The 15,821-nt window shown below is 36.7% G+C and overlaps 1 protein-coding gene across 1 annotated transcript; it reads left to right on the top strand.

Annotated features, from left to right (window-relative positions):
• Positions 1-469: 469 nt before the first annotated feature.
• On the top strand, positions 470-14,299 carry LOC109218888 (phosphoglycerate mutase-like protein 1). The gene is made up of 11 exons (XM_019383285.1): positions 470-596; positions 2,387-2,452; positions 3,125-3,192; positions 3,351-3,458; positions 3,564-3,643; positions 4,685-4,847; positions 6,036-6,110; positions 6,241-6,329; positions 13,288-13,407; positions 13,771-13,815; positions 13,909-14,299. The coding sequence occupies exons 1-11, from the start codon at positions 485-487 to the stop codon at positions 14,030-14,032; spliced, it is 1,050 nt and encodes a 349-aa protein (XP_019238830.1). The 5' UTR covers positions 470-484; the 3' UTR covers positions 14,033-14,299.
• The last annotated feature ends 1,522 nt before the right edge of the window (positions 14,300-15,821 follow it).

Below are 15,821 nucleotides of genomic sequence, written 5' to 3'. Positions count from 1 at the left end.
TATATATGTGATTTGGTTAGGAGCATTCTTGCCAAGCACTCGTACAGTGCTGAGTGTGAATGTGTGTGTGATGGTGAGGGTCACTTGTGCTAGGCACCATGAGTGTGCTGAGAGTGAGTGTACTTGATGATTTCATTGTGATGTTATTGACTTGACATGTAGACAAAGAGATGTATTTTTCTCATGCTAGTTGGTAAACAAAATGTCTCATATATTGTTGAAAGTTTGGAAAATCATAGTTTCCTTGATAAACTCACATTTTAGAAATTTCGGTGAAAGATTGAGCCTTGACTGTTATACTTGAAAAACATGTCTAATCTTTTCGTAATTGTGAACGAGATGAACATGATATCTTTTGAGTTATTTACTTTTACTGCCTTTGTTATATTATGAATTATTATTGATTATTGGTGTTGGACACTGACTTTCTTCTGAACTCGTCAATACTTTCAGCCCGGGGTTAAGTTTGTTACTTATTTAGTACATGGGGTCGGTTGTATTCATACTACACTCTGTACTTAATGTGCAAATCCAGGTACTTCCGCGCGCGGTGATTGCTAGAGTTCACACCGGTACCAACTTGTGGAGACTACAAAGTAGCTCCTATATCGCTCGCAGACCTTGAAGTTCTCTTTTGTTTATTTCTGTTATCACTATTCTATCGTTCAGACAGTTTGTATTGAGGATTTGGCTACGATTTTGAGTTTCTGTAGTGCTTATATACTCGTTAATACCATATCATTGGGATGGATGTAGTTGCGATCTTGTTGCTATTTAAGATATTTATGATTATTCCGTTGTTGAGATTATTAAACTTCTGTTAATTGAATTTACTGTTATTGTAAAATGGTTGGCTTGTCTAGCAAGCAGTGTTAGGTAATGTCATGGCTTTGGTGGGAGTTTGTGAGTCGTGACACCTAACAATCGGTGTTAGACACCCTCACGACCCCGGGTGGTTGAGATTTTGGATCATGACAAAGTTTATGTAATTGTCATAACTCAACTTCATCATGTCTGACATGATTTATTGGGGCCCAATTATAGTAAGAAAGAAAATTTATGCTTCAATCCAAAATAAATTAGAACAGGTTATATAGCTTGTTTCGCCAAGCTTATCCAAGCTGAAAAGCACTTTTTTTGAACTTTTTTTCCACAATTGAAGTGTTTGGCCAACCTTTTCGAAGAAAGAAAGTGCTTTTGAGTAGAAGTAGAAACAGTTTTGGAGAAGCAAAAAAAATTAGCTTATTCCCAGAAGCACTTTTGAGAAAATATACTTTTAGCCCGTATGGCCAAGCTTCTAAAATCAGCTTATTTTGAGAAGTGCTTTTCTCAAAAGTACTTTTAAAAAAAGTACTTTTGGTGAGAAGTAGTTTGTGCTTGGCTAATTAATTAGAAAAACACTTTTGAGCAGTAATTAGTGTTTGGCCAAGCTGTTGAAAACTGCTTCTAAGTGTATTTTTCTCAAAAGTGCTTCTCAAAAAAGTGCTTTTGGAGAGAAGCTACTTTTTTCTGCTTCTCCAAAACTGCTTTTGCTTCTCCTCAAAAGCACTTTTTTTCCTTCCAAAAGCTTGGCCAAACACCTCAATTTTTGGCCAAAAGTACTTTTGGCNAAAAAAAAAAAATTAGCCAAACAGGCTATTAGAAACACTTTTTAAAAACTTGGCAAACACTAATTGCTACTTAGAAGTGCCTTTCAAATTAATTAGCCAAATACAAAGTGCTTCTCACCAAAAATATTTTTGAAAAAAAACACTTTTAAAAAAAAAAACACTTCTCAAAATAAGCTGAGTTTTCCGGCTTGAACAAACAGGCTATAAAAATAAGCACTTCTAAAAATTCATTCTTTTCCAAAGAGGAAGAAAATGAAAATACATATAAAACTTTCTCATAATTCATTTAAAGGAATAATTTGATACTTTGAATAAATTCGATTTACATGTCAAAAATCCTTTTAAATTTCTAAAACTTCGTCTCATTTAAACACTTGACCGCAAGAGAGTAGTAATTTTTTTTTATATTTTAAAGACAACTAATAGAATTGCAAAACAAAATTTCAAGAAAAATAGTGCAATAGTGAAGGGCAAAACACACAATTCAACAGAAGTATGTGGTCAGTATATAATTAGCTCGTTTGTATTATCAAAAATCAAAATGATAAGGACAACAATAGAGTGGATCAAAGACAGAGGAATGAGAGAGCAGCTGAGCCTATAAGTTAGTCCCTCTCTGAAAAAGTTGAGTTTTTTATTTTATTTATAAAAATGGCGTTCGGATCAGTTTGATCACCTCAACTAATTCACCACACACTTAAATCTATATAGTAGCGGTGGAATTGCAAGTAAAAATTCGGAATCTTTGTCTTGTTCATTATTCGATCCTAATCCAGGATATCTAGCATTTGTTTGCAATTTCAAGTCAACACCATCTCCAGATTCTTCTAGATTGCTCCCTGGTGAGTTCCATCTCTGATTTCGCATCTAATTTCGCATTTTTGATGGACTAGTAAAATTTATACTTGATCTTCATTTTTCTTTTGTTTAGATTCGTTGTTATTCGATCCTAATGGCTTTAATGGAATGGAATCTCAGTACCTATAGAAAAGCTCAAGACCATAAGGGAAGGGGGAACAAGCACCATCTCTTTGAATCAAACCTTTCCAGGATTGATTATTTCCCTTTTTCTAAATTATACAACCCCTGGCTTCACATAAGTTTTCACTGTGAATGGATATTGCTTCAATTAGTCTCTAGTGTCCAGCTCGATATGAACAAGATAAGCTGGTAGGTGGATAGGCTTCTGTCTCACCAGTAGGACATGCCCTTCTCCCCTTATCTTCCTTTCCTCTGAGCAACTACATAATTCCAATCTATGGAAATGCTTGGGACTGCATCTACTATTGTAAAGGCGGGAACTTTTTTGCTAGCTCCATTGTCTTTACTTCTTGTTGTAGCTTTTGATAGAGTATTGAAGAATTAGCAAGAGTTATTTCCTGCATTCAATTCTTTAATATGAATGAAGTGTATTTGGGATAGGTAATGCCATTTGGAAATATTTTATAGCATAAGTAATATAGATTCTACTGTTTGCCCCGCCTTTATTTTGTAACATGGATTATCTGATGCAGTTTCAGACATGGACTACACTGGAGGTCCAACTTTGTTTCCCTTGCATCGCTGCAAAACAATTCACCTGGTTGGTTCAAAGTTTCCTGAATTTTTTTTGTTGTACTTCGTATTGAAGATTTCAAGCAGTTATGACTTTGTTTTGAAGGACAGTCGAGGTTGAGTTCCCTATTGGATTTTGCTCACAATTTTGAAGGCTTTGTGGTCTTATTAAAACCATATATCTAGGTAAGGCATGGCCAGGGCATTCACAATGTTGAAGGAGACAAGAATTACAAAGCATACCTGTCTCCTGAATATTTTGATGCACACCTTACTACACTTGGTTGGCAACAGGTGGGAGAGCATCCCCGATTTTTTCACTTAATCTAAATACTCCTCCTCCTTACTCTTGATGCACCTCGATTCTTATTTCTTATATATCTTTGGCTCTTGTATCAGGTTGATAATTTGCGTAAACACGTTCATGCAAGTGGCCTCTTTAAGAGAATTGAGTTAGTTGTCACGTCTCCTCTGCTAAGGTATCAAATTTTTCCTCTTTGAATGTGACACATGATTTATTTTGCCTTTTACAACCCAACCCAAACAAGCAAAAGCAGTAGGGACATGGAAGACAAAACTTGGTTATTCCCTTTAGGATGATTTACAATCTTAGTAGCTATTAGGTGTGACCCACTAGGAAGTCCTCATGTTGTATACCTCTTTTTGTAATCCAAGGAAATGGGGAGATTGACGAGGATGTCACACATTGTATTGGAGCGGGGTTGGAGGCTCGCATCCGATGTTTTGTGTAGTAAGAATGTGCCACCAAAACTTAAAGGTAAGTTCTACTGAGTGGTGGTTAGACTGACTACGTTGTATCGGGCAGAATGTTGGTCAGTCAAGAACTCCCATGTCCAGAAGATGAAAGTAGCAGAAATGAGGATGTTGAGATGGATGTGTGGGCATCAGGATAGATAAAATTAGGAGTGAAATATTTTGGATAAGGTGGGAGTGACCCCCTGGAGGACGAGATGCGAGAAGCGAATTTAAGATGGTTCGAGCATGTGAAGAGGAGAGGCACATGTGCCACAGTAAGGAGGTGCGAGAGGTTGGCCTTGGTGAGTCTGAGGAGAGGTACAGGTAGGCCAAAGAAGTATTGGGAAGAGGTGATTAGGCAAGATATGACGCTACTTCAGCTTACCGAGGACATGACCCTCCGATTGGAGAGTGTGGAGGTCGAGAATTAGGGTAGAAAGTTAGTAGGTAGTCGAACATTTTTCTTTTCCATAGCAGTAGTATTAGTGTTAGTCTTGTATTCTTATTCTTAGATTTTTATTACTACCTGTTGTTTCTTTCACTTTGATTTTCTTATTATCTTGTTGTTGATACCGCTTGTTGCTACTGCTTCTTTTTTCATCTTTTCTTGACCGAGGGTCTATCGGAAACCGCCTCTCTGCCTTCCCAAGGTAGGGGTAAGGTCTGGGGCACACAACCCTCCCCAGACTGTGGGATACACTGGGTTTGTTGTTGTTGTTGTAGCTATTACGGAACTTTATGAGAACTTACGGTTGACTTTACAGGACAATGCAAACAGCAGCTGGAGTATTTGGTGGTGGTGGCTACAAAGACAGGATGGATATACTACCATTGATGGTGGCGAACACAGGATATAGTGACCGCTCTGCAATTTCTAGTCTGGATTGCCCTCCTATCATCGCGCATGAGCTTTGTCGTGAACACTTGGTATGTCAGTTGAACACCTTCCTGCTTGTCAAGATACTTTGTTCTCTTTTCTTTAGTTGTCTTCCATCTTATGTAGAGCTTAAGTCTGTATCACACCTGCAGAAAGGTTGAAATATTCCTGAGCAAATGTGGCAAAAGTTAAATCTCCACTGCCAGCATGCAAATACGCTAGACGGAAAAGTAACTATTTCATTAATCTTAAGAATGAGATATCTTGGGTATTTGAAATATGAGAAAGTATATGCTGCAAATGGAGTTGGAGAGTTGACTTCTGCAGTATTGGTAAAATCGGCAGTAAATTTGTCTCTCTCTGTTTTAGTTACCATTTTAATAATGTTGAGTATATAGTGAACTTGCCCGTTCTTTGAGTTGAGTTGTGAAGGAGAGAAATAGAAGAGCATTTCAGGATGATGTATTAGGCAGAGAAATAGAAGAGCATTTCAGGATGATGTATTAGGCAAAATATATGTTAATTAGTCTTTGGAACACTGTAGGCACACATTTTGTTGTCACTTCTTATCTGCGAATTTTGGGATGTATTAGTGCTTACACACTGAGGCGGATCCAGAATTTAAATTTTATGGGTTCAGATCCGCAATTCTACTATATATCATCTAATTTAATGAGTTCAAAATTTATTATTTGTACATATTTAATGATTTTTTTGGGCAAAAATACAGGGTATGAGCGAAAGCTATAGGTCCCATAGCTTCTACACTAGATATGCCTCTGCTTACACATATATGAATACCCATAGCTTCTACACTAGATACGCCTCTGCTTACACAATATGAATATACTTATAAATATCCAGCTAGAAGTGATCTGAGTCCAGTTTCTAGTCAGTTAGATCTATGTTCTTTTCTAGTTCTCCTGTTTTTCTCAAGCTCATAATCAGCTCTCATCCTACTTGTTCTTCCTATTCTTGAGATTAGGCTGTTGTCATTTTACTATATAAGAATGTGGTAGAAGCTTTCTGTTTCTTTTCCACTCTTGTTCTCAATCTGCTGGGTCACAGAATACAATAATTGTAACTTTACATTATAAAAAGAGATGTTGTCTTAACTGTGTCAATTATGATCTGTGACATCTAGTGGTTCAAATTTCTGTGTTTATGAATAGATAACTGATGCTTTATCTATTATGCTTTCAGTTATTTAACTTCTGCCTAATATAATTTGGTGGCAGGGTGTTCATCCTTGTGATAGCAGAAGGAGCATAAGTGAATATCAGTGTCTCTTTCCTGCAATTGATCTTTCACTGGCAAGTATTTAACAATTTAAACTTCTTCCATGTCTTTAATAGTAGTACACGTGCTTGGTATGGCTATAATATGTCATTTCAAATGATATGCCTTATCATGGACCTAATGAATATGTGGTATTTTGTTCAGATTGAAAGTGACGAGGATACCCTGTGGAAGGCCAATGTTAGGGAGACAAAGGAAGAAGTCATGGCTAGGGGAATAAAATTCCTGAACTGGTTAGGTTCAACACCCCCCCCCCCCCCCCAAATTTTTCTCTCTTCTAGGCGGTGGTAAAGAAGGGAATGCCTTTTAAGTTAATGGAATGTTTGTGTCTGTTCTTGGTTGTAGAAATTGCTGGACTTTGCAAGACTATATTTTGCACATGAAAAACAGGTCTTTAATGCTTCTGTTAAAGTAAAAGAAATTCATATTGTAATAAGGAAATTGACAAGAACTACCACAAGCTGAAATTGATGCAGTTAGAAGAGCGTAGAGTCGAAGAAGAGATGGAATTTCTCCTTTTGCCTTAGTTCTGATCCAATGATTGCTAGGAAAGAGAAATCTTTTTGGAAAGGTAAGTAATGATTTCTAAGAAAGAGTTAAATTGTTTTCTCAAAAGGATGTAGGGTATATGTAAATGGACTATATCAAACTTAGACATGGCAAGATTTGAGTCAACAAGATCTTATAGGTAAGCAGCAGCAAAACTGGCCCTAGTATTATATGCGGACTGCCACTGAAGGAAAGTTGATGGGTGTTCCTCTATTTATTGTCAATGGAAGACATTGCGAACTGGAAATTCTTTGTGGAGACTTGTTTAGTTAGTTGTCTCGACCACCTAGTAGGATGCATCAATGAAGTCATGGAATGGGCAGCTAGGGCAGGGTGGATAACAGCCGACATCAAGGAGTGTAGGTCAAGTAATCTATTGACATCATTTCGTATGTATTCCGTCGAAATAATCTTATATACAGATGTAAGGTAGATGGTGACTTGTTTCTATCATTGGATATATGGATGTTCACCATCCAACTTAAAGTAACAACTAACAAGTGACATCCAGATTACACTTTCATATAAGACTATTTCGACGGAATACATAAAAATGATATCAGCGCATTACCTATGGTGCAGGTGCATGGAACTACTTATCAGGAGGAGGAATTTGTCATGGCCTTGACTGTCATATCTAGGGTAAAACTTTTTGTTAAAGAAAGGGAGAGATCCCCACCTTATGGAAGTTTTCCATGTCCTGTATAACTATCCTCCAGAAGGGGCACAAAAATGGTCCCTAACCCCAAATACTTCAGGAACCTTAGTTAGGATTGACGAGAAAGATAGGAAGAGATATGGAGCACACTAGCAAAGAGGAAGGCTGGAGGAAAAGTTGGGGAAGAGGCCGTCTTAAATGCACATGATGAGTGACGGCGGCCTAGTGTCAGGCAGATGAAAGCAAGTGGAAGATGACACTAGACCTAGTTTTCTTGGGCCAGGATGTATGGACATTAAATCAGTCCCTCCTTAGGCCAAAAGTGCATATAATTATGGAGATACTGACAAACTCAAAGTTGTGATAGATTTCAGCCCAATGACAATAAGGTTAGAGGAAACAAAGCTAGGAGGCCCAAGGAAGAAATCTAAAAATTGACTAGTAGGCCAGCTGAGCCTACATCTTACGAGCCCTTTGTTGAAGGAAGCGGTTGTTGCTTCACTTAAGAAAATGGTTGTCCAACCTAGGCACGACAAGCCGAGGCTCGTGTCACGTCCCAAACTGTCCCTAGACGTGATTGTCGCACAACACTCCACACCTGCCCGGCGAACTATATCCCATATAATTAACCATTTATACAACCACTTAGAGAAAATAAGTGCAGGTCTAAAAGCATTATTAATTATTAAATGCGGAATAATTATCAACCAAATCCATAATCTATTAATAGAAAATCAACGATTACTTAAGTAATAAAACTCTAGCCCAAATCCCACGCTAAGACAATCGAGCATCTAATAAAGTTATATGTGTTTAACTAGCGGGCATGCAAATCCAAAGCAAAGGAAATAATTGGCATAAACTAGATAAAGCTGAGATGACCTCCATGAACAACGCGGTGGCTCACCTCAGCAACAGAATCAACCCTAACAAATTCATCAACCACTAGTTCTTCCGTCCGCAACAGTATCTGCATAGAGATGCAGGTAAATAGTGAGTTATACGTAAATATAACCCTGTAAGATCCTTGACCCGCCCCTTTGAGTACTCCTAGAACAAGTGTTAGAAAATACAAATACAACATATGTATAATTAAAATATTCAACAAGAGCCTACCACTTCTGATACAATTTTACACTAAAGACCTGTCATATTCGGGGTGGAGGAAATTAACCAAACACCCCAACGCTATGCTCCAAATCTATCACGACGGCATACATAATGCCCCAAGTATATTACAGCAGCAAAGAAATTAATTGAACACTCCAATGCTGTGGCACGAAGCCATGCTACACAACCAATCAATCATTAAATTATTTCAGCATTTTAAATAAAATAGTATATTCACGGCTAGTCACAGACTACCGATTCTGCCAAGCACACGCTCGTCCCAACACATGGACCAGGCAGGCAAAATATAGTTTAAAAGTAAGCTTTGAAAAGCAAGCACCAAAGCTTAAAGTCTCACTTGTCTCACTTCCGCAGCCTTGCGACGTCTAGAAGACCAACCATTCTATCCAAATACTAATTAACACGTTCTAATTAGTCTAGGTGTATAATTTCCGCAATTTTAGGACAAGTCAAAATCAAAGTCAACCCCCGTCCAATTAAATAAAAATTTGTACACAAATAAATGCCAAATGAGGCACTTTAGTAGTGAACCAAAATGCCCAAACAGTGGCTTTAGTCATACCACCAAGCCATCATCCTTACTTTAATCATGGCATCATGATGATTCCTATATTCCGATGTACTTAGTAGCAGTATTTGTGGCAATGTCAAATAAGAGGCCGCGTTTTCAAATTCCCCATCTCATATCTTATCATTACAAGCTATCAATCATTATCTCATCATTAGAACCCAATCATTAGTTAATCATCATCCCTCACGTCATTACCCAAATCATTGGGTAGTCATTATTCTTCCTAAATTTAAAAGAACAAGAATCAATACTACAATTTTTTTCACCCATAGCAGATTAGCTTTTCATATCAAATTCCACTAACTCATTATCATTTCCATGTTATTTACTCCACAATCATTGGCCTAATCATTATGTCTCCCACACATCATCATCATCATATAATTGATTCATTATTGGCATCATTAATACTTCTTAGATAAAACACACACACTCTCTCTATATATATATATGTATATAAAATTTATTTCCTTGGGTCTAGGAAGAAAAAGAAAAGAAGCATACTCATAGAGAAATTCACTGGTGACGTACTAGGGCAGTGAAAATTTCATAGCTTGAGGTATTGTAATTTCATATGCTAATGGGTCAAAGAAATTACAATACCTAAAGTTTTTGAAATTTTCAGTTCCCTAACTCCTTAACATCACCGGTGAATTTCGCTACGAGTTTGCTTCTTTTCTTCCAAAATCCAGGGAAATAAATTAACCTAATTTCTACTCCCTAAGCCACAATGATTAATCAAACTTTCATTCTCATCTTCTATTTTTCCAAATTGATGGTAAAGCTTGCTCTGGGCACTTGTGTAGTTTTCAAAATTTGATTGTTCTAGTGCTCCTATCTTTCATTTAACCTTGAGGGAGTGAAGGAGCATTATGTATTTACGGTTTCCTTCTATTAACTGTCTTGCAGCACTCTTTTTTTCCCCCCTTATAATTCCTTTTTCTGGTGGCCCTTTTTCTTTTGGTTTGGGCTCTTGTTTTGTTTTGGGGTAGAGCTAGCTATGTGGTGTAGTATGGTCAGGCTCCGAAAGGAGTGATTTGTTAGTTTAGCTATTTTTCTGACTAGTCTCTTCGTTAATAGTGATGTTTTAAGAGTGCCAGGGAATGTGGAATAGTTTGCATTCTAAGTTTTTTCTTTTTTTTTTTTTTGTGGGGTGAGGTGTGGGGGGGGGGGGGGGGATAAATATTGCAGTGGGCTCAGGTGCTGGCACAGAAGAGAGATTGCTACTTTCCAATTTTCCTGACTAATGTGTTTGTTAATACTGAAGCGTAAGAGTGATGATAATGTGGAGCTTGTGTAGCTCCTCATCTGATTATGGAAGATACAGTTTGCATTCTAAGTCAGGGATGGAGAAGAGTTTTTCTTGAATATACTGAGAATTTTAATAGATCCTTGTGGTCCGGCCCTTCCCCAGACCCCGCGCATAGCGGGAGCTTAGTGCACCGGGCTGCCCTTTATACTGAGAATTTTAATAACATTTGAGTGCATGTAACAATTACTTAGATATGAAATAATGGCATGTTAAGATTTATGAAACATCACTGAGATGAACAAGTTAAAAACTTGAAATACTGTATTCTATCCCTCGATAAAATACCACTCTTTTACTTTACTCTCATCACAGAGAATTGAAAAGATATTCACCTCAAAGACATAACATGGATATGACACTACCGACCCAAAAAAGGGATGAAATTCTTAGTCATGAAATATTGACCTGATTTTGGTAATTGTGATATTTGGTTAAGCACATTTAACCTTCAACTAATTGAAGTGTGCACTTTTAATCCGTCTACTTGTTAATCTTCACAAATTTAATGAATTGTTAATTGCTAAAAGCATTTAATTACCCATGTGCTATCTTAAATTATATTGTTATCCCATATTTGAGGATAACATAGCTGTAAAAACTAATCTAAGTATAACTTTTTTCCTATATAAAGAGACCAAAAACACATATTTTAAATAAAATGAAGGTTAAATATATTTGGCGAAATATCACAAGGATCAAATTAAGAATTTACCATCAACCTAAGTTGCTCGGAGTCTCGGACTCTTTACTTTGGATGCCGCACCTATGTCGACACGACGTAGACAGAGGCGGATTTAGGGGGGCGGAAGGGTGTTCACCCGAACTCCCTTCGCCGAAAAATTACACTGTATATGTAAGCAAAATCTGTTTTATACCTTTATATATTATGTTTTGAATCCCCTTGACACAGCCCAAAAGCATAGCTTAGTGGTCAAGGGGTTCAAAACCTTTGTTAGGTCATTGGTTCTATTCCCACTAGCTACAACCATTTTAACTTTTTCCTTTTTTTTTTTGAACCTCTTTGGCTGTAATCCTGCCTCCGCTAGGGCTGTTCAAAATCGAACCGAAATGAACCGATGGCTTATTGACTTATTGATATCGGATTATCGGGGCATTGGATGGTGTACGGATTGCGATTTTATAATTAACGTCTTAACGATTTGGGAGCAGATTACTCAATTTTCTTATTGGGTAAACCGTTAACCCGTTAAGAATTTTTATATTTATACTTTTACCCCTATGTATATAAAATACTATTGAAAGTAATTTGTTGAATTGTCTGCTGGTTTTATCCGTGGATTGTCCGGTTTTATGTCCTTTTTTCCATGCAGCTAACAAATTAAAGTCTGATTTTCTGGATTTTTGGTTTTACAATCTGGATTTCTTGTGAAGAACGAATGTTTCTGAAAGTTTGATTGATTCATACGTGTATGAGTAGTCTTGAATATGAATTAGATTGGAACTTCGAAGAAGACTCTTCAATTCATAAATACTGTTAGATCTTAGATGGTATTAAAAGTTTGGTATTGATTTGGAATCGTTTGGTATTTGATTGAATGATTGTTCAAAAATTTCTATTTGGTTTAGCCGATAAACCGCCCGATAATTGCTAATCTGATACCAATCTGCTCGTTGTCTTATTGGATGGCTAGCGGATTACTATATTTATAATCCGATAACCGATAACCCGAACCGTTAAGTGTAATTATTCGCCTGATCCGCCAGATAAGTACCCCTAGCCTCCGCCACTGGACGTTGGTGTGGGTTCCCAACCGGATTTAATTAACCGATTTTGGGTATTTTGACAAAAATTGACTGAGAAATATGGGACAGATACAATGATTTTTGAAATCAAAACAAAAGCTATGGGGAATTGAAGAAAATGAAATGCCTTGTATATAGAAATTTCTATGTCAGATCTTTTCCTTTTATCTCGTTCTCAGATTCTCCTCTTGATCAATGTTTTCTCATTCTCGAAATACCTTGTCTCATAATCTAGACATATTTTTATAACTTTATTTTTAGATGTTTGAAATATTAATAGGCAATCCCGGCACCTGTATTTGTACCTGCATCTCTACCCTCACATCTTAAAATTTAGATCATGAAGGATTTGACATCTAGATCAGACACTGGCGCCCGAGACCGAGCAACTTAGCCAATAACTGAGTGATCAAAAGTGTAATTGTCCCAACAGAAAATGAAGAAAGAACATTTGACTCCTCCACTGCTCTGTTCTTCCCAGGGTGTTGTTTCCCTCTTTTCATTTTTTTTGGTGATTGGAATAAGATCAGATCAGAGCAGAAAAACTAGTAGTCGAGTGCTCATATATAGAAATTATTGTAGTTGAAATTTTATAGCCCTTTGACTTGACCCCATTGATTATACTTTTGGGGTCTTTTCTTGTAGGTTAGAATGGTTCTCTTTGATCTGCACCTTCTGCTTGCAAATGTTGGCATTGATTGCAATAAATGATGATGTCTTTCAGGAAAGACCTCAGCTATATCTGGGTTGCAAGTAGAGCTCAGCTCTTGCTTCTGATGCTCATGAAACCCCTCTGATCATTCAGGCGCTGATCTCTCAAATATATACATAACTGCACACCAGTGAGCTACGCCTCAATCCCAAACAAATTGGGTTCTCTGTGAATCCTCACTGACATGTTGCTCCATTTAGATGAAATATGTGAGGGAGGGAGGGAAGGAGAGGGAGAGGCAGAGGGAGATAGAGAGAGAGAGAGAGTGTAAAACTTACTATTACCATGAAGATTATCAATGTTCTGTACTTCAATTTGGTTGGGCCAGGTCTACCAGCTGCTAGATATGGGATTGGATAATGTTATATGCGTTAATGAGATCAGAATGCTAAACTTTTACTGATTTACAAGTAATCCTTTACCCAAATCATGGGCAAAGTAGGTGTGTTTATCAGTTTTTCTGTTCCTCATTGTAAACTTTCCCATCGATGCAGGTTACTCACACGAAAAGAGAAGGAAATTGCTGTAGTCTCACATAATGGACTCTTGTTTCATACAGTGAATGCACTTGGAACAGACTGTCATCCTTTTGTGAAGAAGGAAATTTGCAAACGGTAATTTTATCATTTCTTTCTTTCCTGACTAAACATTGGCAGATTGGCCATTTCTTTTCTTTCTTTCTTTTTTTTTTGGTTGAATTGTCCCTTCACTTTTCCTTGGCATGTAAGAGATTGCACAGTTTTTAAAATCACATAAAACGCTGTTCTTGGTAACTTAATACTAAGTATTTGACGAGAAAAGAAAAGATAAAATCTAGAAATTTTGTAGCAAGAGGGACTACTTTTCTAAAAGTAGCACATGGTTAACAGTTCTGTAAATCGGTAGAATGTTCTATAATGCTTCGATGACAACCAGAAGCAATCCAATGGAACAGAAAAACTTCAAGTATTTCAAATGTTTTTTGCATATACATGCAGGTTTGCTAACTGTGAACTCCGGTCTATGGTGATTGTTGACAGGAGGTAAGCAATGCAGTTTACCATCTTCCTTTGCACATCAAGACCTTTTTTGTTAGCCTCTCCCAAGTTAATTTGATTGTTCTTTATGTTTCCCAGCATGATCGGATCAGACTCTTCGATTACTAATTACCCAGGAAAAATACCTTCTGCTGCTACTTTACCTAGTGAGGCTGCAGATGAGAAAGTTCTGGAGAACGATGACAACCTCAATGATAAATGATAACCATTGGTATTGACATCATTCATTACTGTGGTATATCTAAGAGGATTGCTCAAGTACACCAATTATTTTTGAGAGTACGTGTCATCATCATTGAGACAATATTAGACTCGCAACGAATTCTTGGGATTCTGGGTTAGCTTCTCTTTCCAATGTGCAAGCCACATTCTACACAACCCTTTTCTTAATGTTATGGTCTAATTAAGGTTATGAGCCTAAAATTGTTCTTGAAAAGGGAAAAAATAGGAATGGAAATAATCTCATCAAGTGGCAGCGTCCATGGAAATGAACTAGATATCTAGTTCCCTTTGAGGATGTCATAAAATTGCAGAGCCAATATGTTCCTGGGGTCAGCACAACTTGCCCGAAAAGAGCCAATATGATCTTAACCCATCAATGTATAGGAATATGATATGATCCTATTAATGTTAAAAAAAAGTTTTGCACTATCAGGGTAGTCAATTACGAGTAACTTTTACTAGCAACAAGTATGGACTAATTACCTGCAAAAATCATGGTAAAAGACCTGTGACAGTAGGTATAACTACGAGCTTCTGACATAATTGGCAGTTCGACCAAAAAATATAAGGAAATTACCAGCTATGTCCATTTATAAGTAGCTCATTACAAAAATTGGCCAATTGATAAAATATTACTAATATTAGCCAAATTAGCCAATTAGCTATTTGTAGCAAAAAAATATCAAATTGGTGCTTTGTTTTGAGTGGATGTTATTAGAATAGATTGGGCATAACTTAAGAAGCTTGAATCTCAGTTTTGGGATGATTTGGTGAAGTTTTGAGGTGGTTTGAATTGAAAATTCGAAGTAAAAGCTGAGCATGAAAAAAAATGATATGTGTATCACACTGTGTATCATTTGTGTATCACATATGTATCATATTTGTATCAATTGTGTATCACATGTATATCCATGTATACTTGTGTGTGTGATACATGCGTGATATATGTTTGATACATGTGTCGCAGAACACTTTTTTGAACTCGATTTAATTACGAATTTTGATACAAAATCAGTCCAAATCACCTCCAATCTTCCTCAAATTTTGTATATTGACTTATCTATATATTTTCAATGAATTTCAACTATACCCATTGAAAAAGTTCCTTTTTTGTTTAGATTTTTAGAATATTGTATAGATTTTTGTATTTCATCACCTTATTTGCTACCCCGTCCATGAAATTTCCTTTCCGTCTTGTATCTAATGTTGCCAATCACGCTTAAAAATATGGAAGGTGAATTTTGCATGTGATTCTTTGATAGAAAGAACCCTATTATTTGGTTTTTCAATTTTTGTTGGCTAGTTTTGGTAAGTCTATGACTAATGGCTAGAGGTTGGTAAGTTAGAGATTTATTTGGGACATTTATGTAAGTTTCCCAAAAATATATCACTCGCTGGCCCATAGTTTTACATTACAACTTGTAGCCAAAAACAAATAATATATACTAACCAACAATTAGTTTTGAGCGATCCTTTGTCCCTTCTTCACTCTTTAGTCCTTCATGTAAAACTCAACAAAAACTAGTGTCCTAAAAATGTGGAATCTAACCAGCAGTAGCAATTATTTGATTTTTGGAAATGCAATTAGTTTATTTTAGATAAAACAAAGGAAAGCATTTCGAAAAGAACGGCAAAGATAAATTTACATGATAAATCACTATTTTGATGCACCTAACATAGAAATAATCAAAGGACCTAGAACTCTTCCTCATAGCTGACCTTAGCCATTGGCCATTGCCGATCCTATCAACACCTCTTTTACAAGTCTC

This window comes from Nicotiana attenuata, unplaced genomic scaffold (genome assembly GCF_001879085.1).
Source record: "Nicotiana attenuata strain UT unplaced genomic scaffold, NIATTr2, whole genome shotgun sequence".
NCBI lineage: Eukaryota > Viridiplantae > Streptophyta > Magnoliopsida > Solanales > Solanaceae > Nicotiana > Nicotiana attenuata.
Note: the sequence above shows the minus strand (reverse complement) of the source record. Positions and strands in the feature narration are given on the sequence as shown.